Source organism: Myotis brandtii, unplaced genomic scaffold, assembly GCF_000412655.1.
Source record: "Myotis brandtii unplaced genomic scaffold, ASM41265v1 scaffold270, whole genome shotgun sequence".
In the NCBI taxonomy this organism is placed as follows: domain Eukaryota; kingdom Metazoa; phylum Chordata; class Mammalia; order Chiroptera; family Vespertilionidae; genus Myotis; species Myotis brandtii.
Window position 1 is genome coordinate 653,904 of NW_005360273.1, and position 25,991 is coordinate 679,894.

General features: G+C 36.9%; 1 protein-coding gene across 4 annotated transcripts in view; it reads left to right on the plus strand.

Moving 5' to 3' along the window:
* TPR (translocated promoter region, nuclear basket protein) overlaps nucleotides 1–25,991 on the plus strand; it is a 64,671-nt gene that overhangs the window by 38,289 nt on the left and 391 nt on the right. For 2 of the 4 annotated variants that reach the window (XM_005868502.2, XM_005868503.2), the window contains exons 36-50: nucleotides 404–612; nucleotides 2,022–2,294; nucleotides 2,516–2,664; nucleotides 3,294–3,377; nucleotides 6,330–6,527; nucleotides 7,457–7,588; nucleotides 7,795–7,885; nucleotides 17,218–17,399; nucleotides 18,507–18,575; nucleotides 18,683–18,777; nucleotides 20,158–20,264; nucleotides 21,458–21,553; nucleotides 21,681–21,840; nucleotides 23,776–23,894; nucleotides 25,543–25,638. In XM_005868502.2, the coding sequence (XP_005868564.1) occupies nucleotides 404–612; nucleotides 2,022–2,294; nucleotides 2,516–2,664; nucleotides 3,294–3,377; nucleotides 6,330–6,527; nucleotides 7,457–7,588; nucleotides 7,795–7,885; nucleotides 17,218–17,399; nucleotides 18,507–18,575; nucleotides 18,683–18,777; nucleotides 20,158–20,264; nucleotides 21,458–21,553; nucleotides 21,681–21,840; nucleotides 23,776–23,894; nucleotides 25,543–25,638 (2,060 nt within the window). Of the gene's footprint in view, nucleotides 1–403; nucleotides 613–2,021; nucleotides 2,295–2,515; nucleotides 2,665–3,293; nucleotides 3,378–6,329; nucleotides 6,528–7,456; nucleotides 7,589–7,794; nucleotides 7,886–17,217; nucleotides 17,400–18,506; nucleotides 18,576–18,682; nucleotides 18,778–20,157; nucleotides 20,265–21,394; nucleotides 21,554–21,680; nucleotides 21,841–23,775; nucleotides 23,895–25,542; nucleotides 25,639–25,991 lie in introns of those variants that run through there. The other 2 variants (XM_014541446.1, XM_014541447.1) reach the window with 2 other exon arrangements.

A 25,991-nucleotide genomic window follows, 5' to 3' on the forward strand; every position in this document is an offset into this window, starting at 1 on the left:
TGATGTTAAGGATACCAATACAAGAGGCTGGGCTGAAACTTAGGTAAAGTGGTCAACTGTTGGATACATTTCACACTGTCAGGATGCACCACTGCAAAGTATTTCCTGCACAGATTTTAATGCTTAAATTTAAAACCTCTTCAATAAGAGTTTTGAAAAATTTAGTGAACAAAATGTATAGAACTATATTTACTGACTCTTTAAAATTGTTTTTTAATCCGCCAAAAGTCTACCCAAAGCAGTTAGGAAAAAGAGAATTAGTAAGGTCTGAATACAAATTAAGGTAATATTTGTTGAACACTCACTTCAGAAAATATATGTGCTTTGATTTTGATAGAGTGTATGTACTTTACAAACAGTATTTATAGTAATTCAATGATTCTTGTATTTTCCCCTCCGTAAGTGCCAGCACATCAGATCCACCAACAGCTAATATCAAGCCAACTCCTGTTGTGTCTACTCCAAGTAAAGTGACAGCTGCAGCTATGGCTGGGAATAAGTCAACACCCAGGGCTAGTATACGCCCAATGGTCACACCTGCAACTGTTACAAACCCTACTACTACCCCAACAGCCACAGTGATGCCCACTACACAAGTGGAATCACAAGAAGGTAAGTAAAATAATGCAGATATGAGTGACCTGGCTGCTTATTTAGATTTACTCTGAGAAGATGACAGTAACTTTAAGGATAAATGAGGCTTCCACTAAAGCTAAAGTCAGATATGTAATAAAAGTGGGCAGTTAATAGTTTCAAGTGATACCTCTCAGGACACTTGTTAATGCAACAAATTTCCTCCCTCCCTTCTTGCTTTGTTGTGTTTTGAAAGAAGGGGGAAACTTAACCCAATAAGTATATGGCATGTTTTTCCAGGACCAAAATTTTCACTTATTATCTTAAGGCACTTTTTAAAAATATATGTTTTCATTGATTTCAGAGCAAAAGGAAGGGAAAGAGAGAGAGAAGCACCAATGGGAGAGAATTGGCTGCCTCCTGCACGGCCTCTACTGGGAATCGAGCCCACAACCCAGGCATGTGCCCTGACTGAGAATCGAACCAGCAACCTCTCAGTTCAAGGAACGATGTCCATCTAACTGAGCCACACAGGCCAGGGCAAATTTTCACTTTTAAGAACTAAGAAATATGATACAAAATCCACTTTGGAAAACCATACTAAGTCACTGGTTGAACCCAAACATCACTTTTTTGTTGAAATTTTTCTTATCTCTTCATGGCTTCGCTTTGTTCCCATGACACTTTCCTATTCACTACAGCAGTTACAATTCAGTTAAATACATACCTTTTTATTCCACTAGATTTCTTAAAGGGCAAGAATTTTCATTATTTAATCCTTTTATCCAACCTCAAGATAGGCAGGTGTTTAGTAAAACTTTACTGAATGCAATTTTCTTGGCTTCTTTTCTACACAAAATGATGCTTAGTAAATACTCATATTTGACGCTGGCTTTTAAATTCCTTTTATTTTATACTAGAGGCCTGGTGCACGAAATTCGTGAGCAGGGGGGCGGGGGGGTCCCCTCAGCCCAGCCTGCACCCTCTCCAATCCGGGATCCCTCTTAGAATCCTGGACCACTGGCTCCTAACCGCTCGCCTGCCAGCCTGATCACCCCTAACTGTCTCTGCCTGCTGGCCTGATTGCAGCCCCAAAATACCACCACCCCCCCACCCCGGCCTGGTTGCCCCATGCAGCCTGCTGCTCAGTCGTTTGGTCATCCCTCACTAACCCCCCTGCCGGCCTGGTTGCCCCACGCAGCCTGTTCAGTCGTCCCTTAGGTTGCGATGGTCGCTTAGGCTTTTATAGAGATAGATAATTTAAATAGAATAATAGATCAAAAATTGTTTCAGATATTTAATTCAACTACCTATCAGTTCCATAGGCAGTACAAAAAGCCTAATACATTGCCTTTACCCTCTGTTTTTGTCACCTATAACACAGAATAGGGAGGATAATTCCAGCTTTGATAAGAAGACTTATATTAAGTATTATACTTACTTTTCAGCTATGCAATCTGAAGGGCCTGTGGAACATGTTCCAGTTTTTGGAAGCACAAGTGGATCTGTTCGTTCTACTAGTCCTAATGTCCAGCCTTCTATCCCTCAATCCATTTTAACTGTTCAGCAGCAAACACAGGCTACAGCTTTTGTGCAACCCACTCAACAGAGTCATCCTCAAATTGAGCCTGCAAATCAAGAGCTGTCCCCAAACATAGTAGAGGTGGTTCAGAGTTCACCAGTTGAGCGGCCATCTACTTCCACAGCAGTATTTGGCACTGGTAAGATTAATTTTAAAATGAAGTTATAGTAGGCCTGTATGCTTGTAGTTTCTTGGATAAAATACATTATCTTGAGTATTCTTTGTACATGTTTTCTACCGGGTATTAGAGTGGATGAATGTATTCCTAACATTTTATCTCAAGTTTAGTTTTTAAAATTAACTTTGTCTAAATTGAGTTATCATGCTCTAATTCAAGATTTAAATTATGTAATTTCAAAGTTTCAGCTACCCCAGGTTCTTCTTTGCCAAAGCGTACACGTGAAGAGGAAGAGGATAGCACCATAGAAGCGTCAGACCAGGTCTCTGATGATACAGTGGAAATACCTCTTCCAAAGAAATTGAAAACTGTTACACCTGTAGCAACTGAGGTGTGTAAAGGTCTTTCTGTTTATTTTCTTTCCATAGAGTTAAGGTATTCTTTCAGTTATAGCATTATTAGGTGAGTAGACCTTTGGGGTCCTAAATCCAGAAAACTTTCTTAATTTACTGCAAAGTTTCCACTGACAATTCAGGTATTGTTACTGTTGCCAACAGTGTTTTATATCCTTTACATATCTTTGATTAAATTAGTTCCCTTTTCAATTTTAAAAATACAGCTACAAAACATAATTTGAATTCCCTTTCAGTGTTTTTTTTTTAATTCAAAGAATAAAGATATGTATAATCTTGTGCACATTTTAAACTGCTACCTGCTATCTTTTTCTCGGATTAACCAAAATTATAGTTGTTTTCTTTTTTGAGGATAAATTGCAATGAATTATATTACTATCAAACATTGAGACTACTAAATTTCATGAGCATGTATTTAATTAATGCTCATAAGACTTATTTTGTATTACTGAAGATAAGGTAATATTTTATAAGTAGGTATAAGTGAACATTTCTGTTGTACAGTTTTATAAAATTACAAGTGAGTTTTATTTTATTGGAAGAACTAGCTTAATTAATGCATTATCTCATGAACAGATGTTACTAACACTTGTATATCGTGATTCAGGAAGAAGTTATGGCAGAAGAAAGTACTGATGGAGAGGTAGAGACTCAAGTATACAACCAAGATTCTCAAGATTCCATTGGAGAAGTAAGTAAAACATTGAAAGTAACAAATTGTTGCTTTTAATGAATGAAATTAGCTTTGACAATTGAATCATTATTTGGACTTTAATTGGTTGCTTTCACATCTAGTGAAATATTAGAATTACCAATGCAATTTCTGCTTTCTTTTACTCCTGATTGGTATAATGCCTTCTAAACTTTATTGAAGAAATGTTTTGTTTATACTTAGCACAGATTTTCCATGCTAACAGTCCTAATGAGTAAAGACTATCCACTTAGTTATTTTGGAAGGACGAGTGCTGGTTGAGTCTTGAGTTAACCCACGATGTCCAATATGGTGGCCCTCTATTGCTTCCCTTACTGAATTAATTAATCCATGACAGGAAATGTATTTATACACTTATTCATTTTTTGAACTCTGATTGAGACCTCGCCAGAGACAACCTCACTGGTGGAAATGCATAGACTGAAGTAACAAAGCACTAAGTTCCATTCCTAACTCTACCACTTAGAAGCTGTGGGACTATAAGCAAGTTGTTAATTCTCTCGATAAGCCTCAATTTTCTCATCTGTTGGACTAATATAACATAATTTTTAGCTTTGAAAAATACCTAAAGTGATATCTGCCACATATTAGGCACTCAAAGTTTATTTCTTTTCTTCCATCCTTTTGCCACACATATTGAGAATTCATAATATAGTAATCCTCACAGAACTCATTACTATAAGCCTAGTGTTGTTTCTAAGAAATTTGCATTTATTAATTAATTTAATCCTCAAAACAACCCTATTTTATATGTGGAAAAACCCAATTCCCAGATAAGTCATATACCCAAGTTCTCACAGCAGTAAAGCTGGGATTCGAAGAGGGTATCTATAAATCTTGAAACAATATTTTCTGCCTGGATAAATTTTCAGGATCATTTTATTCTAAAATTATTTTATCTGTATAGAATAAAGGAATTATCTTAAGCTAATCATAAGAAACCATAGATTGTAAGTAAATTTTAGTTTCTTAGCTGCATTAATTTTTTAAGTTACTTTTTCCAGTTTTCTTTGGCTAAAAACATGAAGCTAAACCTTTAGGATGAATACATAGCACTCTAAATTACATCTTTTTCATGTATTTTTCAGCAAATATCATCTGAAGAGCATGACAATTGTGAAATTAAAAGATGTGAATTTCTATTTTATTGTCAGATTTGTTTAAATTATACTAAAATCTCGGCAAAGTTTTTCCTTATGATTAGCAAAATGGCCTATGACTCAAAAGTGCCATTTGGTTTTTCATTCTGCCTTGTAGCACTGTCTATTAAATGTGTAATAGTTTATTTTTCTGATTTTCTGGCAGTGAAGCAGATGTTCCTGATAAGTGTTGCTTTTCTTAAAAAAGCATGTCACTTTGAGGCCCATTTTTATTATATCATGACTTCACTCTTTTTTCCATTATAATAAACATAATCTTTATGAATGATTTTGTTTATAAACATTGTTTCTGGCTTGTATAAAAAATAGATTTTACTGAGTGTTTAAACAGGAGACATTTCATTTTTTATAATAAAAATAAAAAGTAAAGTTAAAATTACAGTTTATTTGAGCAGCTAGCAAAATGGAATTGGGAGGAACGAGATTAAGCAAATAATTATTTTTAAATCTAATATCTTAAATGTGGTTTGAAGAGTTAGGATAGTCAGAGTTTGGGGGGTAGTAGAAGTGTCTTTGTAAAAAGACAATCCTATATAATAAAAGGGTAATATGCAAACTGACCCTAACAGCAGAACGACTGGGAATGACTGGCCACTATGACACACACTGACCACCAGGGGGCAGATGCTCAATGCAGGAGCTGCCCCCTGGTGGTCAGTGTGTTCCCACAGGGGGAGCTCTGCTCAGCCACAAGCCAGGCTGACGGTTGCCAGTACAGTGGTGGTGGTGGTGGGAGCCTCTCCCGCCTCCTCAGCAGCGCTAAGGATGTCCGACTGCAGCTTAGGCCTGCTCCCCGCTGGCAAGTGGACATCCCCTGAGGTCTCCCAGGCTGCCAGAGGTATGTCTGTTTGCCAGCTTAGGCCCAATCCCCCGGGGAGCAGGCCTAAGCCAGCAGGTGGTCATCCCCCGAGGGGTCCCAGACTGCGAGAGGGCACAGGCAGGGCTGAGGGGGGACCCCCCCCCCAGTGCACAAATTTTTGTGCATTGGGCCTCTAGTAATAATAATAATACCTTATTTAGTGTATTTTCCAGACTATTTCAGGTTTTGGGAGAAAAAAATTAGGTTGCAGAATATCTGGTTAATCTGTACATTGTTTACATGTTGAAATAATGTTTTGGCTCTGTTAAGTATATTGTTAAAATTGATTTGCCCTATGTCTTATCTTTTTAAATGACTATTAGAAAATTTTAAATTGCATATGTGAATCACACTGTGACTTGTTAAATTTCTGTTGGACAATACTAATCTTACAATATCATATTAGTAGTTTTGACACACATCTGTATATTTTGTGTGTGTGTATTATAAATTATTTTTACTTGATTTTAGAGAGGAAGGGAGAGAGAGAGAGAGAGAGAGAGACATGAACAGGAGATACATTGATCAGTTGCCTCCCAAAGCTCCCAAACTGGGGATCAAACCCACAACCTAGGTATGTACCCTGACTGGGAGTTGAACCCTGGACTTTCTAGTGCACAGGACGACGTTCTAGCCAACTGATCCACACTGGCCAGGGCTATTTTTTTTTCTTCTTTTTTATTGGAGTATTACCCAATGAGACTTATAATAATCCCTCTATCAGAAGACAATAAAGAAACCCAAAGGTTAATCTTCTTTTATTTGTTTTTAAAATTATTTTGAAAATCATGTTTTTAAAAATAAAATGCTCGATGCCCATATGTGTTCTTTAGTTTTTCCTTGGATCTATGGTATGTTACTGATAGATTTAGGTATATTCAACTTTTTATAAATTTTTTTTAACTTTTAAAGGGAGTCACCCAGGCAGATTATACTCCAATGGAAGACAGTGAAGAAACCTCTCAATCTTTACAAATAGACCTTGGAGCCCTTCAGTCAGATCAGCAAACAACTTCATCCCAAGATGGTCAAGGCAAAGGAGATGATGTCATTGTAATTGACAGTGATGATGAAGAAGAGGATGATGATGAAAATGATGGAGATCATGAGGTTTGAAATCATCCATTGTTTTTGTTTTTAATTTATCTTTATTGTTCAAAGTATTACATATGTCCCTTCCCCCCCCCCCCCCCCCCCCTTTCACTACCTCTGGCCCACACCTTTCCCCCCTCCAGGTCTATCACACTTGTCTATGTCCATGGGTTGTGCATATATGCATATAAGTTCTTTGAAATGCTGAAATAATCCAGGCATCAAACAATAAATTCTGATTTTCTGTCAGTATAAATCAGTGATTTTGCTTTTTCTTTTACCCTGATTAGCTCCTAAATTAACATTTTATAGTGAAATTGAGTGTAGAACAGTGATGGAAAACCCGTTTGTTTTTTAAATGATTGCTAAGCACTTTAATATTTGTTAGATTAGTTAGACTTAATCTTAAATCTTACTGATGAGTGACTGGATTTACTTGTAAGATCTATGGTTTCTAGAAATAACAGAAGAAACTCTTTTTTTTCCCTCATGGAACCCCGTAGTCCTTTTCAAAAGAAAATGAGATATAATAATTGAGACATATTTTCAGTGACACTGTGTTTTATTTTGAGAGTTAATCCTATATTGATAGCTTCACATTTCAGATTCTGTTATTAATCAAACCCTGTGTTTTAAAACTTCATACTAAAGCATAATTTCATCCGTCTTCAGTGCCACATACTAAATTTAGAATTAAAGTGGACCACTTGACACCTTGTGGACATCCAGGATCTTTAATCATTGAACTGATTAGATTCAGAATTGATTGTGATTGTATTACTACTGATAAACTTCACAGTTGCTACCACTGAACTAATCCCATAGCAACTCCTGTACCCTGATCAACAACATGCCACATAAATTTCTAAGTATGTTATCAAGATGTGCAGAACATGTGTGCCATATCCTAGATCTTTATTTATATGTAGGGTTTTTTTTTTTAATAGGATTATGAAGAAGATGAGGAAGATGATGATGATGATGAAGATGACACTGGGATGGGAGACGAGGGTGATGATAGTAATGAAGGCACCGGTAGTGCAGATGGCAATGATGGATATGAAGCTGATGATGCTGAGGTAACGGGTTAGAATTTTGACCATCCATTTTAAGGACCTCTTCAAAAAAATTTACTGTTCCCCAAGGGTATTAAAAGGTCTCTATTCTTAGAACACTACAACTTTTTAAACCTTTGGGTTTGTTTCTACACCTTTTGTATAGCTGATTAATATTTCTTAAGACAATTATATTTAATTTGCACTTAGTATTTATATTTTGTTTTTAGGGTGGTGATGGGACTGATCCAGGTACAGAAACAGAAGAAAGTATGGGTGGAGGTGAAAGTAATCAGAGAGCTGCTGATTCTCAAAATAGTGGTGAGATTTTTTAGTCTCTTTTTCATTGAAGATTCTGATAATATTTTCTAAATTAAGATTGCATTTAATTATCACATATGTCATAAAACTTGGTTAGTAAATTGGCAAGCTAAAGATTTATGCTTGTCCTAGCTTTGTCATTTTATTCTGTCGTAAAGTCTGCTATATTTATACCTTTAAAGTGCAGACATTATACTATCTTTTCTACCTCATTGGACTACTGTAAGGTTAAAACATTGAAACCTATAAAATATTACAAATACCATGTGTTGCTGCTGTTCTTGTTAAGTGAAAAAATTAAATTAGGGACTTCTAACAACAGTTCACAACCAGAAGAGGTCAGTCTAACAAGCTACATGTTTCAAGAGTGTGGGTATTAGAGCTTCGCAATATTAATATTGTCTGCTTATCCAATGAATAAAAGACTTTTTGACCAATATAGCATGCTTTTTGTTAAATTTTTGAAAGGATGAGTTCTGGAGGGCCATTGAAATGTAGGTAGTAAAGGATTATGAGATTCATAGAAAAAAATTTAGAATCATTTTAAAAAATTGGTGATCATCTAGTATTAATATCCTGGTTTTATAGATAATATTAAGCCAAAATCATGAGTACCAGTGTAATAAAAAATTTATATATTTAGTCTAATGAAAAACTGTCTCTGAGTTTTCATATAGACCTACGTATTTTAAAGTACAAGGTATATGCTCATTTGAATTAAGGAAATTAAGGACGGGCCACTTTCCATTGTAAATTTTTAGGAGAAAAATAAACTAATGACTATTAACCATATAATGAATAGTATTTAAAGTGATGAGGTAGGATAAGTATCATTAATCTTAGGTAATATACATTTTATAAAACATTTGTGGATTTAAGATACATCTTTTGTATAGTTGGGATAAAGAGGGATTTTTTAAATTTATTTATGTATTTATTTATTTATTGCCTTATTGCTGAAACCCCTGGTGCTTTGAATGGCCAAAATTCACAATGTCAGAATTCAGGGTGAGGAAAGGTTTATTGATGGAGAAGGAGATGATGGGAGACCTAATGGTACCTTAGATCCATCTTGCTCACTGGACTAAGTTAAGGGGCTGGGGGAATTGGTATGTGGAAGCACTGACAGGGCAAGTTTTAATTGGAGGACCTTGGAACTTAGCCATTTATGGTAAAGGGGTAAACAAGACAGGATCTTCCTGGACAAGGGACCCTTGGCATCGGGAAGGATTACAGTGTTCAAGTTCTGGTCCTATGGTGGGGAGTGAGACTTTGGTTCCAGGTGCAGCTGAAGGTCAAAGTTTCCTTGTTTATGCTTCATCTGTAACTTGTGGTTTTGGTCTGTTGTTTCTGAAAAGCACTATAGTGTTTTGTTAAACAGAATAGGACCATGTTTCTGTGGTTATAAATTCCCCCTTTTTGTTGTTCATTCCTTAATCTTGGAAATAGGGCAACCAAGTCCAGGTTCAATTAAGAGGGAGGATTACCTCTCCAGCTTTTACTCCTATCAATTTCACGATGGTCCCTTGGCCTTAGAGGGGACATGCACAGTGTTCACTTTACAAGCAGAGACCACAGCAATGGTAGAGGCAGCAGCAGGCCAGGATACCTGTACTCTAATGAGATAAAGAATAAAGTAACTTTTGTTATTATGTCCTCAAACCATGATGAGCTGGCAAGGTTCAGGAAAAGGGCAATTTTAGTTCTAATGATTTCAAGTCTCTACAAGGATTCAGCATCCAGTCCAGTTTACAAGTAGCAAACAAAACTCAAAAGACCATGGACAGCGCTAGAATCTAACATCCACAAAGGTATATTGTAGTTCTTATTGAAACATAATTTTCTCTCTAAAATCACCCTGATTTTTACCAAAGATAGCCAAATTAATACTAGTGTATCTGCAAAATAAATCTAGTGTCAATAAACTTGGCGTGTCTATTTGTCTAACTGCAGCAAGAATAGTAATTAATCAAAGAAGTACCATTAAATGTGCTTTGCTGGAATTTTCCTAAGGAATATTCAGATTGAACTTTAGCCTCTCAAGACTAAGAAGCCATAAACTAATGAATATTAACCATATAATAAAGAATAGTTTTTAAGAGATGAGGTAGGGAGAGATTAATGATACTTGGGTAATACATTTTATGATACATTTTGTAGATTTAAGATACATCTTTTGTGTAGTTGGGATAAAGAGGGATTTTTTTTTTTCCTTAATTCTGAAACCAAAGTTCATGCCCCTGGTGCTTTGAATGGGCAAAATTCAAACTGTCAAACTTCTGCAGTACCTATAGATTTTGGTGAATTCCTCTGTTAAGGTTTCCAACATATTCTGAGGTTCTTTCTTTGCATCTCCCAAGAAGTAACCTTAGTTCCTCACCTGGTAAGACTGCTGTGAACCATGTAAACAAAGTATCAGGCTATTTTCCCAAAAGGTTTTTTATTGGCTTCAAAAGTCAATCTTAACTCCTCAAAGATTTCTGGTCACATCTGTATCTGCCTGTCTCTCTGAAACATAGCTTTTTAGTCAAAGCCTTGGTAATAAAACCAGTTTCCAATTGTATCCCGTTATAAAGAAAACATTATTATTGAACTTTGGCAAATAATCACTTTGCCGTGAAAATAAAAACACTCCTTGAAAGAGTCTAGATTCTGGAAGGATCCAGTAGGGAGAAAGAAATGTTTCAATTCTGCTAAGAGATATAGTTTACCAAATTGCTAAGTCATTGGTAAACACGTTTCCTTTTATTTGGAAAACAAAAGATTAAAGAAGTCAACAATTTCAAATGAAAACGTCATAAAAATTGTAACCATTCTCATCAGTTCATTCAGTTCTATGAAATTGAATTTGTTCTGCTTGAATCCAGTTTTTCCTGTTAATGGCAAGGTTGTCTTTCAGGGTTCATATGGCTTGCTCAGTAAAGAGGGTATCTCAGTCACTAGAGATTGTGTAAGGTAGACCCCAAGTGGGAAACACATTTTCTAACAGTTTCTTTGCTATTGTAAAGGCATCAACCTTTTGGCAGGAGAAAGCTTCAACTCATCCAGATTACATACACATAAAAAGAACATGTTAATAACTCAAACTAAGTGGTAGTTGAATGAAGTTGAAATTAATTGTACCACAGTGGATGAAGGCATGGAAAAAAATGCCAGGGAGCTGAATTAACCAGTGACCGTCTTGGGTTTCCCATAGCCCCAACTATTCATTTAATTTACAATCATTGTTTACCCATATTAATTTATGTTACCCATGTAATTTCAACACACCAAAATAAGCCTAGTTTAATATTTCTCTTTTGTAAGGAGAGAAAACAAATCTTTTGAGATGTTTCAGGGGCATTTACTTACAATTTAAATTTGGGGACGTTTGTCAAAATATATCAAAAGATTTGGACATTTTCTGCTTTCTAGGCAGAAAACTTTTTCAGTTTCAGTAACAGACCAGTAGTCCTTTTTCAGTGGAGAGAAATCTTAACTCCAATTTTGTATCAGCTTACTTATTGGAGTAATAAACACAGGTAGAATAAAAATATTTAATTCTGTTGATTCTAAAGATATGCCTATTTAACCAAACCCATTTAAAACCAGCTTTAATGTCAAATATTTTTTTAGATTATGTGATTCTGAAAAGCATTTGGGTTAGTCTGTTGTTTTTTGAGAATTCTCATATAAGCACTTGTTTGTTTAAGCCAATTTAATATAAATTAGCAATACCATACAGGGTAGAAATATCCTAGATCTAGAACAAACATATAGTGATATACATAAACATACAGACCAATGGAGACAAATCTCATAGCTTTCATTTTATTTATTTTTAAATCTTTATTGTTGAGGGTATTACAGATGTCTCCCTTTTTTCCCCCTGAATTGTCCCCGTCCACCAGGTTCCCTCTCCGCCCCAGGCCTTCACCACCCTATTGTCTGCATCCATAGGTGATTAATATATATGCATGTAAGATCTTTGCCTAATCTCTTACCATCCCCCTTCCCGACCCCTTCTCTCCGAGATTTGTCAGTCTGTTTCCATGCCTCTAATTCTATTGTATTTACCAGTTTATTCTGTTCATTAGATTTCTTACTCGTTTGATTTTTAGATTCAGTTGTTATGTATTTATTGCCTCTTTATTGTTCATATTTTTTATCTTTTTCTTTTTCTCCTTCCTCTTCCTCTTCTTAAAAGAATACCCTTCAACATTTCATGTAACACTGGTTTGGTGGTGATGAACTCCTTTAGCTTTTTTTTGTCTGTGAAGCTCTTTATCTGACCTTCAATTCTAAGTGTTAGCTTTGCTGGTTGTAGGTCCTTATTATTCATCACTTTGAATATTTCTTGCCACTCCCTTTTGGCCTGCAAAGTTTCTGTTGAGAAATCACCTGACAGTCAGATGGGTGCTTCCTAGTAGGTAACTAACTGCTTTTCTCTTGATGCTTTTAAGATTTTTCTCTTTCTCTTTAGCCCTTGGCATTTTAATTATGATGTGTCTCAGTGTGGGCCTCTTTGGGTTCCTCTTGTTTGGAACTCTGTGCTTGCTGGACTTAAAAGTCTTTCTTTCACCAGGTAGGGGAAGTTTTCTGTTGTTATTTCTTCAAATAAACTTTCAATATCTTGCTCTCTCTCTCTCTCCTCCTCGTGGCACCCCCATAATGCAAATGTTGGTATACTTAAAGTTGTCCCAGAGTCTCCTTACATTATCTTCATATTTCTTTTTCGTTTTTCTTTTTGCTCCACTGATTGGGTGTTTTTTGCTTCCTCATTTCCAAATCATTGATTTGATTCTCAGAATTGTCTACTATTGAATCCCTACAAATTATTCTTTATTTCAGTTAGTGTATGCTTAATTTCTGACTCATCCTTTTTCATGTCTTTGACATTCTTATTCTTACTAAGATCCTTGAAGGTGTCATTACGTCCCTTGAAGCTCTGTTTGAGTCCCTTGAAGCTCTCATTAAGGATCCTTGAGTAACGATGTAACCATGGTTTTGAACTTTGTATCCAATAGTTTGTTTGCTTCCATTTCTTTCATTTGTAACATGTTTCTTTATTTCCATATTTTGGCTGCTTCCCTGTTTTTGTTTCTATGTATTAGGTAGAGCTGCCTAATTGGTAGAATTGCCTTGTGTAGTAGGTGTCCTGTAGGGCCCAGTGGCTCAGCCTCCCCAGTCACTTGAGCTGGGCACTCTAGGTATGCCCTTGTGTAGGCTGTGTGCACAGTCTTGTAGTTGGACCTTGATTGCTGTTGGCGTCACTGGGAGGAATTGACCTCCAGGCCAATTGGCTGTGAGTTCCAGCTGCAACTACAGTGGAAGAGCAGCTGTGCAGAAGACACCCCTATGGAGCAGAACTTGCTTCAGTGGTGCTTTGATGCTCACTGAGTCTGGCCCTTGAGTGTGTTGCTTGTGGATGTGTACAGTTAAAATCTGCTATGGTCTGAATCTGTCCACTGGGTGTACTGGCTCTGGGACCTCCTGGGAGGTGCAAAGTCAGCCACTTCCTGGGTCCACCCGGCAGGAGCTACAGAGAGGAAATCATGTAGATGGCTGCTACTTGTATTGGACTTGTGAAGTGTCCAGGCAAGGACCAGCTGTGAAGCAAGGCAGGCTGGTGCTAGTGCAGGGTCCTGGTTGGGCCTTTTATGTATAGCAGTGATTCCCAAAGTGGGCGCTACCGCCCCCTGGTGGGTGCTGCAGCGATCCAGGGGGGCAGTGATGGCCACAGGTGCATTTGTTTTAACTTTTTTTGTATTACCTTTCTATTCTGAGTTCAATAAATAGTTTCATAATTTCAAACTTCAATGTTTCTAATTTACACCTTTCTTTACTATATTTTACGAAAAAGGTAGAAACATTAATACATATATCTTTCTGTTTAATTGCTATTAAAATTTTAAAAAAATTAATTTCCAGGGGGTGCTGAGTAATATTTTTTCTGGAAAGGGGGCGGTAGGCCAAATAAGTTTGGGAACCACTGATGTATAGGTTTGGTACACACTGACTCCAGCTGCTGCTTATTTGAGAGATTTTAGGAAAGTCTAAAGCCTGCGTCAGGACAGGCCATTCATATGGAAAAGCTGCTGCAAACAGCTTGGGTGGGGCTGCAAATTGGATGGGGTGGGGTCTCGGAGAATCACCAGGGCAGAGAGAACAGTGTGAGCCAAGCTGGTGGAAACTCAGGGCTACCAGTCAGCTCTGAGATGGGGGAGGTCCCAGCACAGGAACAATGATCCCTGCAAGGACCCCCATCTGGGGGAAAGCCACCCCCAAGTTCCTGCCCTGATGCCAGACAGTCCAGTTCCTTCCTGTATGTGTCTGGGTCTCCCAAAGCTACCCAGCGCTAGAGATTGAGTCTGAGTAAGTTCATGCACTGGCCCTTTCGGGGAACACGTGGGTCTCCAGCAGCCTCCATGTCACTCAGCCACAATCCCCACTGGATTTTACAACCCGAAGTTATGGGGGCTTCTCTTACCAGCTCTGGAACCCTAGGCTAGCGGTCTGGTGTGGGGCTGGGACCCCTTATTCCTCACAGAGGAAAAGCAGCCAAAATGTCCCTCCTGATTAAAAAAAAACAAAACCCAGCATGGGTACCAGTTCAACCCATTCTGTGCCTCTGCCCCTCTTACGAGTCTCAGTGTGCTTTCTTCTTTACTTCTCTAGTTGGACTTCCATTTAGCCAGCTTTCAGGTGGTTCTGAATGATGGTTCCGTATTTCAGTTGTAATTTTGATGTGGTTGTGGGAGGCAGCAAGTACCAGTGTTTACCTACTCTGCCATCTTGGTTCTCAATCATAGCTTTCATTTTAAAGCATTAGCTTTTATGACCCAAGTACAGTGAATAATTCGGGGCTGTAAAACTGGATCCAAATGATGTTTCTGGCAGATGGACTGAGTGAGTTTGGATTTTACTCGGATGACCAAGCTTTGCATGCTGTAAGAATTCCTTTAAAGCCTTTTTAAAGTAATCTGTTATCAATCAAAGAATGCATTCCATTGTCTCCAAGGGTCCTGAGAGCCTCTCCTTCAAGAGTGCCCCTTATCACGGACTTGTCAGCAAACACAAACAACAGAAAATGGAAAGTGTACACAATAAAGTTCAAATTCTCAGGAGGTAAAAAGAGTGGCTTCAGGGCGCCTGAGTTTAAAAGTGGTAGATTTTCCTGGAGGATGATGGCTAGAATGGAGATGAATATGGGGGAGGGGAAGAAGCCACAGACCCAATATCACTTCTTAACTTCAAGCCAATGAACAGAGTACACACAGAGCGAGATCAACATATAACACACAAAGTAATTGAGTACTATCCTAACCAAATCTTAGATAAACTATACAAGTTACAGATTTCAAATTCAAGTGGCCAAACAAATGCAGCCAAACCAGTTCAAAAATCAGGTAAAAGTTCTACAATTGTTCTCTTCTCCAGCAGGGAAATAAAATAAATGTGGCTTATTTCAAAGGAAAATGGAGGAGAAGGGAGTTCCTGGTTGTACACGCCAGGATGACTTACCCTGCTTCCAAATCGAGCACATCGACTGCAGAGACACAACAAATATACTTAATACGGTTTACCACAAACAAAGACACAAACAGGTAGAGCCCCGAAATCCTGATCCTACTCTTAAATGGAGGCCCCCAAGTAAGTTTAAAATGCAGATAGCTTTGTCCCAAGGGAGAGAAAGCCCACATAGAGGATTCCTGGCTGCACATTTACCCCCAAAATGGAGCACCTTACCCCAAAACAAAACCAACGTAGATTGAAGTCCAAAGGCATTTTCTTATTCCAAATGGGCTCTGTGCTGATTTGGCCAGTGCCTGCCAGGGAAAGTACCTTCCGAGCCCCCAAGGCAAAACATCTTTCCTTGGAGGCTGTTCCAGGTTTGGCCTACCACGAGCACTAGCTCCTGGCTGGCTCACCAAATTGTTACTGAAAGCCAAGTTGTGTGCCCAATGTTTAGAAAGGCCAAAACTCAAAACATTCGAGCTTGGAGTAAGGAAATGTTTATTGATCAAGAAGACACCAAGGGAGAAGATGGGAGACCTAGATGGTACCTTATATCCATCTTACTCCCTGGCCTAGGTTAATGGTTTTTAAGGAGCAAGGGGAATAGTGCTGGCAAGGCAAGTTGTAATTGGGGTCCTTGGAACTTGGTCATTTATGGTAACAGGGCATCAACACTGGATCTTCCTGGACAACAGTTTCTTGGTGTCTGAAAGGGTTCCCGTGTTCAAGGTCGATTATGTCCTGGTCCTTTGGTTAAAGGGGGAGACTTTGGTTCCAGGTACAGCTGGAGACCAAAGCTCTTTCCTCTGCACATGCTTCTTCACTACGTGACCTGCAGTTTTGGTCTGCTCTGAAATGAGCTTCAGGGTCTTTTTAGGACGGGTGCATTTTGAGCTGATTCTGTGGTTACATCTGTAGGTATTATCTCTAAATGTTACGTGTTTTAAGGGAAAATGTTCATATCCATTTTTCCCAGATACAAAGCATACAACAGATGCTCATTGAATACTTGCTAGAGAGTTTTCCTTTTTACAATCAAGCAGAAATTGGCCTAGTAGTCTGGATAAAATTTAATTAGTGGATAGATTATGAACATTGCCAATAGTTACAAAAATGCTTTTTCTGAGCATGTGTGCTTGTATTGAATTATCACAATAAGCTTGTCAGGTTTAAGTACCAGGGTAGAATCTGAGAAACAGAAGCAGAAATAAGCAAAGTGACATAACCAAGGTCACAAAGCTATTAAGTGTTAAAGCTAGAATCTGTTCTAGACCTAACTTTTAAACTACTAAATTCTGTAATATCTTATTGAACTTTCAAAGTAGGTAATAGCTTCTGATGTTTCTATAATGTATATAGAAGACCCAGACATCTGAAGGACCATAAAATTCAAAATTTAGGAAAACCAAAATGTAAGAGTGTCATTATTGGGCTTTTCCCAATAGTCTTCATCCTGTTTGAGTATAATACTGATGCCATAGTGGTCTCACTCTAAGTAATTTGCCCATCTTAATAATATGAGCCAAAATGTGTTAAATATTTTATCATGTGTTAGACTAAGTGCTTATGTCTACTATTTGAATCCTTCAGAAAAACCTTTCTTGTAGATTACATCTGTTGCATTAACCAACCAAAGAGGTTCAGGAACTTGGCTAAAAGCCATACTACTGATAATTGCATACCAATTATCTCTGGGCCCACCATACCTCACTACTTTCCTTCTGAAAATATTACTGAAGTGAACATTCCTAGTGGCAAGATTCATACTTTAGGGATTGTCCAAGTTATTTTGCAGTAAGTTTAATAGTTCAAAATAAGCTTCTCTTTTCCTGTAGGTGAAGGAAATACAGGTACTGCAGAGTCCTCTTTTTCCCAGGACATTTCTAGAGAACAGCCATCATCAGCATCTGAAAGACAGACCCCTCGAGCACCTCAGTCACCAAGACGTCCACCGCACCCACTTCCCCCAAGACTAACCATTCATGCCCCACCTCAAGAGTTGGGACCACCAGTTCAGGTATTAAAAGTAGTGGTCATTCTGAAAAATGAACTTTTAAAAATCTTGGCTCCTTTCCCTTTCCATTAGATATTGCCTTTTTTCCCCAGAAATTAAGTGAACCCTGTAATGTTTTGGCATATTTTTATAAAATTCTTTGAACTGAAATGAATCTCTGATTTCCTTGAAAAGACAAGGCTGACTAGAAGTTGTGCATAAGTTGAAACGGTTATACTCATAGCAAATAAAAGTCTGGTCACTGTTTCTACAGGTTACAAAAGGAAAAAGATATTCTTGGATTTTAATTAATGTAAAATGTATTTTAGCAGCTGACCACCATCTGTTTTGAAGTGGTTTTTTTTTCCTCTAAGTTGCATGTTTTTTTAAAAAGGAAATTCTGTTCTGCTTAACAAAACATTTTTCTCTTCATTTTTTAATAATCATATATATTAATTCCCAGTTTGAAAATTAATGAAAGTGTGCATAACCCTTTACATGTAGCACTCTTTGGACATCTGTTAATCAGAAGCTCTTGCAGAAACAGGACAAGTACAAAGGCTCTATTAATAATCTAGCTTGAGTTTTAACTCTTTAGAGCATAGAACATTTTCAAGTGTAGATCTACTAAAATACCACTGGTGAAGAAAACTGCATTATGTGAATGTATAAAGTCTTAAAAGAGTGTGTATGGATCCTGCAAAATCTATCAGTTTAAAAATGACTAAATTGAGAAACCATTTATATGTAGTTAGTACTGCTAGTAATATTTCCAAAGGATAAGTAAGCCATAAAATCCAAAAGCATACTTACTAATGAATAAATTAGTTACAAAGAAATAAGATATGATCAAAGATTAGTTTTAAATATTGGTTAATATTTTGTCTATTAGTTATTGAAATATTAGTTTAATGTTATAGTCTGTATAAAGTTGTCATAGTTTAAAACGGGTTTCTTTAGTATAAGATTAGTGGCAGTTTTTCCTGAAAAAATATCCTGATGATTATTACATCATCTGCTAACATTTTGGTTATGGTATTACCAAGTAAGCATAATAAGCTCTATTGATATTTAGTGTTTGTTTCATTGTCTAATTCCTTAAAAACAAATGTAATTCCTTTCTTGGCCCAGAGAATTCAGATGACTCGGAGGCAGTCTGTAGGACGTGGGCTTCAGTTGACTCCAGGAATTGGTAGCATGGTAAGTACCTGCCCCCCCATGTAAAATCAGTTTATTTGTTCAGCAAATATTTGTGTAGTTGATATGTGTGTTTCTGTCATGCCTGTTTAATTCCTTTTTTGTTTTAGCAGCAGCATTTTTTTGATGATGAAGACAGAACAGTTCCAAGTACCCCAACTCTTGTGGTGCCACATCGTACTGATGGATTTGCTGAAGCAATTCAGTAAGTGAATGAAAGAGAAACATTTTGTGACTAATCAAATTCTTACTGTTTCACTGTTAATTTGTTTACATTTGATTGACTCATTATTCCTTGAGTCTTCTACTGTGTACTATTTTCAGGGGGTATTATGGGAGGGTTGAGAATGTAGTGTTGGGGAAAATTATATAGAGGGAATGAAATACAGTTGCTTCCATCAGGAATTTGTAGTTTAGAGTCAGTATAACAGTGGTTAAGAACATGCAGTTTAGAGTTAGAATACCTGGGTTTGAAACCTAGCTGTTCTGCTTAATAGCTGTATCAAGTTATTTAGGTTCTCTATTCCTGAGTATCCTTATATTACTTATGGGAATGATGATACAATAGTTTCCACCTTATACGTTGTGAGAATTAAAGAATTTGTGTTAATATGTTTAGAATATTATTGGCAGATAGTAAAAAGCTTTGTAGATTGGTGGTGATAAGTACAGTGATCATGGTGGATAGTATTGTGAAAGTGCTAAGCATATGAGCAAATAAATATAATCTTAGTAATCTAGGAGAATAGAGGTATAAGCAATAGTCTTTATTAACACAAATGAAGAAGTGATTTATTTCAACAATTAAGAGGAAAGAGTCCGAGAATACTTAATGGGAACAGCATTGAATCCCTAACACTTATTGAGCATTTCCATAAATCAGTTTATTTAATCCTCATACCAAGAGAGTATTATTGTTGCTCTTCTATAGCACAGAGATGTTAATGAATTTGCCAGAGGTCAAACAGCCAGGAAGTGACAGTTTTTGGTTTCAAACCAGTCAGTCTGGCTCTAGAACAGCCGTGGGCAAACTACGGCCCGCGTGCCAGATCCGGCCCGTTTGAAATGAATAAAACTAAAAAAAAAAAAAGACCGTACCCTTTTATGTAATGATGTTTACTTTGAATTTATATTAGTTCACACAAACACTCCATCCATGCTTTTGTTCCGGCCCTCCGGTCCAGTTTAAGAACCCATTGTGGCCCTCGAGTCAAAAAGTTTGCCCACCCCTGCTCTAGAACCTATGTAAAGTATTGTGCTATACTACTCCACGTAAAGGATAAAAAGGCTTTCCATGTGAAAATATATGTGTTTAATAGATACATAGAGATATGTTTAATATATATGTTTAGTATTTACATAAATATATATGTTTAGTAAATACATAGATTTCTAACAGATTCAGGAAATATGAGGCATATAGTTCAGAGACACGAAAGTTATTTATATATAAATCAATTCCTAAACTTTATTTTCAATCTCTTTCCTTCTCATTTTGTTTATGCTCATTTTTTTCTATATTCTTTTTATCATTGTGCATAGGGTAACTTTACATTTCATCTTAAATCAATTTTTGTCTATTTAGTTCCCCACAAGTTGCTGGTGTTCCTAGATTCCGGTTTGGGCCACCTGAAGATATGCCACAGACAAGTTCTAGTCACTCTGATCTTGGCCAGCTGGCTTCTCAAGGAGGTAAACAGCTAGATAAAGGCTTGTATCTCCTGGGGTTTACTTATATTTGGTAATAAACTATTGTGATGTGATTTTTTTTAAATAAGCATATATAAATATAAAAGAAATTGAGATCTAAATACTTCCTCTAATTTATGGGGAAAGCTATAATATATGTACTATTTACAAAACATTGTCTTACATATAAATCTTTTCAACAAAGTTTGAGTTCTTTAAACATAGACCCTAGCTGTTACATTTGTATCTCTTCTGGCACCTAATATAGCATCATCTACTAAGTGTTAAACCAGTAAACATATGTAAATACTACCACCCGTTTTAAAGTTTCTGGAAGAAATGCAACATATTTTGTTTGATTTGACAGTTTCCATTTTACCAATAAAACACACAATTTAACATTTCTAGTTAAATGCATAATACAAGTTAGATATTTTCTATTAACATTACAAATAAGAAAAAATGTTAAAATATATGGAATAAAATGACTCCTAAGTTAAGTAATAGTAGTTGGTTATTTGGACATGAATTATGCATTTCTGAATTAATGACATTTAATCTTCATTTGGTACCCATATAGCCCACTATATTTCTGGGAAGCTATTATATAGCATTGTATATTACTTTAATAAGTCCTAAGCAAAAGACCAATCTGTAGTCCTCATCTAAGTCATGTAGTATAAATTTGTCCCTAATGGTTTAGGATATTAGGTTTAACACTATGCCTCTACAATATGAAATTGTGAGTTAACTTCATATAAGTTCAGAATTTTATGTGGCAATTTTTAGACTTGGAAGTTGCCACCACTTACTAAACTTTGTAACTTTGGGAAAGTTAATTAACCTTCTTGAAATTTAGTTTTGATAGCAAAAAGGGGACTAAGTAATACCTTGCAGTTTTGGTGATAAGTAGAATCTAACATAGTTGGATATTCAGTAAAGTTACCTTCTATAAAACTATAAGAGCAGCTTTTAGCTGTTGTTGTTTTTTTTAAGGTACTTATATTAGTGTTAGGGAGCTTAAAGGATGTGTTTAAATTGTATTTACATTTTGAGGGATTGATGTTTGCTTGATGGGCTAATTGTGGATTTTAACAAAGTTGTGTCTTTGCTGATTAATTTTTTTCTTTCAGATACCTCGCATATTGGCACTTTTGTATTCTTTCTCATTCATTAATATTCAGAATTGTCTTTAGGTTTAGGAATGTATGAAACACCCCTCTTCCTAGCTCATGAAGAAGAATCCGGTGGCCGAAGTGTTCCCACTACTCCTCTGCAAGTAGCAGCTCCAGGTAGGTATCATATTACTAGATTGTGTGTTTTATTGGTAAAATGGAAACTTATGAGGCATCTTTGGGCTGAAAATTAGGTAAACCACAAAGTTAAAGTGTTCGTTGCTTTTCTGGTCTTGTTTTGAAGTGAACGTATTTACTGAGAGTAGTACCACCTCTGATGCTTCAGAGCATGCCTCTCAGTCTGTTCCAATGGTGACAACATCGACTGGCACTTTATCCACAACCAATGAAACAGCAGCAGGTGATGATGGAGATGAAGTATTTGTGGAGGCAGAATCTGAAGGGTAAATGTTTACTTTGTAATATTTGCTTGCCTTAGACTTGCCAGACTTTTGCATTTGTTTTCCTTTAGCCAGGAAACAATCTGTTGAGCTGTATTTTCAGTCGCATCTTATTACAAAAGTAAACCGAGCCATCTATTTTGAAAGATTAATTTTTGCATATAATAATATTTTGGGACTTGGAGGTTGTTATTACAGAAGACAAATGTTAGCTCCCTGAACATTGCATAATATATTTATTCTAGAACAAAATATTTCTTTAAAATCACTGGTACCCTTCCATTAATGTAACTGCTTGAACTTTTCCCCAAAAAAAGAAGTCTTTCTGTGAAAGTTAGGAATATTAGGAAATGATTCAACTTTCCATTTAGTAGTGGGCTTTCAAATGAACCTTACTTATCCTTAATGTGCATTTAGAACTTCTTATAAATTAGAATTTATCTAGTAGTTTTCAAGACCTGACTGTATTGGTAACACATCCGTTATAAACAAAGTTGTCTTGGAGAAGTTTAACTTTCAAGATGGAATCTAATTTATTTTTAAATATATTTTTATTGATTTCAGAAAGGAAGGGAGGAGAGAGAGAGAAACATCAATGATGAGAGAGTATCATTGATCGGCTGCCTCCTGCTCACACCCCACTGGGGATTGGGAATTGAACCCTGACCTCTTGGTTCATAGGCTCAACCCCTGAGCCACACCAGCCAGTCGGAAACCTAATTTTTATAAATAAAATAAAAAGTTGGGCTACTTCATGGGTAGAAGCAGAGCTAGAAGTAGAACCCAGATTTCCTATGTAGAGCTCAAAGATTTTGTTTTAATATATTTTATTGATTTTTTACAGAGAGGAAGGGAGAGAGATAGAGTTAGAAACATCGATGAGAGAGAAACATCGATCAGCTGCCTCCTGCACATCTCCTGGGGATGTGCCCGCAACCCAGGTACATGCCCTTGACCGGAATTGAACCTGGGACCTTTCAGTCCGCAGGCTGACGCTCTATCCACTGAGCCAAACTGGTTTCGGCAAAGATTTTGTTTTATTTAGCAATATTTTCTTGGCATAATCATTGGCCAGTTCTATATAAGGAAACAAGCAGGTCTACTTATTATGCTCTATCAGGGCTACTTAATTTGGGGGAGGTTATAGACCCTACTGAGAACACTAGCTGCCGTTAATTCCATGCCATGTATGCAGGTCATTTCATACAAGTCATTTCTAACCCATACAATACCTTTGCAAAGTGTCATCATTTTACAAGTGAGAAAGCTCAGAGTCAGAGCATGTATCTCTGGTGACTGACTCAGCCCCAGGTGCTTTAGCTTCACACCTGACCAGCACTGTTCAGCGTAGGCACACAGTCATGAGAGAGAACTTCCAGGTACATTGTTAACTAATAACTGTACTAAGATTGAAGTTGTTTTGTACTTCTGTCTCCTCGCTTGCTTTTTGATGTGCTTTCTGGAATGGGAGAGAGAAATGGACTTACAGCCATTGAGCCAGGGATTTCTACCCATAGCCTGTCTCATCTGCGCTGGAGCCCCTTTTGAGTTTGTGATCTGTTAATAGTTGTGACTTGTGAATTATTTTACTACTATACTCTCCTAGAAAGTTGTTTTGAGGTTTATCAAAATCTGGATAATCTATCTCCTGCAAATGTTAAGAATGTAAACATCCCTTGTCAAAAAGAAAAAAATTTATAAAAATGAGAAGAAAAAAACAACTAAATTTGGAATGTGAAAAGAGGCATGAGGAAGAAGCAACTTGTCCCCTGCCCCTTTAAAAATATATATGGCTACCAGTATCAGGGTTGGCAGTTTTGATTTGGAGTAGAACTCTGCATTAAGTGATAAACTATATGGAAAAGAGTTTGGAAACAATAGGATACACTCTAGGATCAGTTTTATATTTTCTAATCAATTTTTGTTTTCCTTTCTTAGTATTAGTTCAGAAGCAGGCCTAGAAATTGATAGCCAGCAGGAAGAAGAGCCTGTGCAGGCATCTGATGAGTCAGATCTTCCTTCCACCAGCCAGGACCCTCCTTCCAGCTCTTCTGTAGGTAAGTTCCAGCTGTTGACTACATGTAACTTTACACATCACACTTGTTTGCAAAAGACACTTTTATTGCTAACAATTTTATCATTTTTTCCCCCTGAATTGTAAAAAGCTTTATTTAAGAGGGAAATTTTATTTTCTTACAGGGAACTTGGTTTATATTAAAGAAAATTGGTTGTATTAGTGGTGCTAAAGGGGATGTAGGGGGCATGATTACTAAGGAGTAGTACTTTAGGCCTCTCTCTTGCCTAAACCAGAGCAGCTCCATTTTTGTTTGTTCTACATATTGGAGTTCTACAGCGGTCTGATACACAGTAAGTGCTCAGCAACTCTCTGTATCAGACAATATGCAAAGTCCTTTATGTATATTGATTCATTTAATTCTCACATCAGTCCAATGTGGTAAGCATTCATCCCCAATTTATAGTTATGGAAACTTAAATAACTTCTCCAAAGTCACATAACTAGTAAAGAATAGGCAAGCCCTGAGCAAGCTCACAAGTTTGCCTCCAGAGACTCCAATCTTAAACAATATACTATCCCAACATGCCTATCAATTTTTAGGTAGGGAATTACTTTTATTAAAAAAATATAGTCCTCAGTCATTCTCCAACTGCCAGGTTTTATGGAAGACATCCTCAGTTACCACGTTCTCAGTCATGGAACACTGCCATCTCAGGGTCTCTTCTCCCTCAGCTGCTTCTCTGGCACATCAGCCTAGAGCCAACATCCCTAGTTTCCAATCTCACATCCACCTTTTAGCAGCTGGTAACTTTAAATCACTGCACATTTCATTGTGAAATATGGACATTCATAAGTAATCTTGCAGCTGAGATTAGAAATGTCTACAACTATCATTATTAATAATACAATTAGTGAAGTTTGGTGCCCCCAGTTATACTCTAACATCTCATGAAAATTGTTATTTCTCAGCAAAATTGGAACTAGTTATATCTTACTAGAGCTTGCATGGAAATATATGGTTCTTGTTCCCTTTTCAGTATAATATAAAATTAGGATCTCTTTAAATTTATTTGAAAATATAAAACACTAAACTTTCCCACCTGAGCAGTTATTCATTTGGTTAACAAATATCTGAGTGTCTACCATGTGTTGTCAGGCAATTTCACAGAAAGCACTATTAAGTGACATTTAAGTGAACACCTAAAAGAGGTTCGGGAATGAAGCTGTGCAGTCATTTGGGGGAAGAGCATTCTAGGGCAAGAGAAACAACAAGTGCAAAGTCCATGAGGCAAGAGTGTGATGTGTTCAAGCTCAGCAAGGAGGCCAGTGTGGATAGACTACAGTAAGGATGGAGAGATTAGCAGGTGACAGGATACATCTAGTGGGTCATTGTAATTGCATTGACTTTCATGGATAAAGGGAGTTTTGAGAGGGCTTCAAACAGTGACATGATCTGACTTAAAGACTTGACAGTGTCGTAATGAACAGAAACAAGGAGAAAATTTGGAGGACATTCCAGGTAAAGATGATGTTTTAGACAGGATTATAGAGTTAAGGTTGTGGGAAGAGGTCATATTGGGATATAAAGGAATTTTCTTTTTGCCCTTTTAAAAAAACTTTCAAATATTGCAAACAATGGACTCCTGCATTCATTTAGTTTTTTTCCATCTTAATGTTTTTCTTCTTAGATACTAGCAGTAGTCAGCCTAAGCCTTTCAGACGAGTAAGACTTCAGACAACATTGAGACAAGGTGTCCGTGGTCGTCAGTTTAACAGACAGAGAGGTAAATTTCTAACATCCTGACTACATAATAGGATGTGGGGTGATGATAAATGGAAGAATTTTTCTCATGCTTATTTAAGCCGCCAGCTAGTATCTCATTTTTTTTAAATGTTCCAAGGATTAACTATGCCTTGAGTATGATGTTCAGTAATATATATAAAATATAAACATTTTGTAGACAGATGTGTGTAATGAATATGTGCTTCTGTTTCTTCCTTGAATTCAAAGTAAGATTTAGAAAAGTGCTATGTAGTTATTTGGTATATCTTTGCCTATTATACTAGCTAAACAGTCACAGAGCTTTATTCTATTGTACAAAAGGTGTAAAAGTTTAATATCTCCATGTTTTCTAAT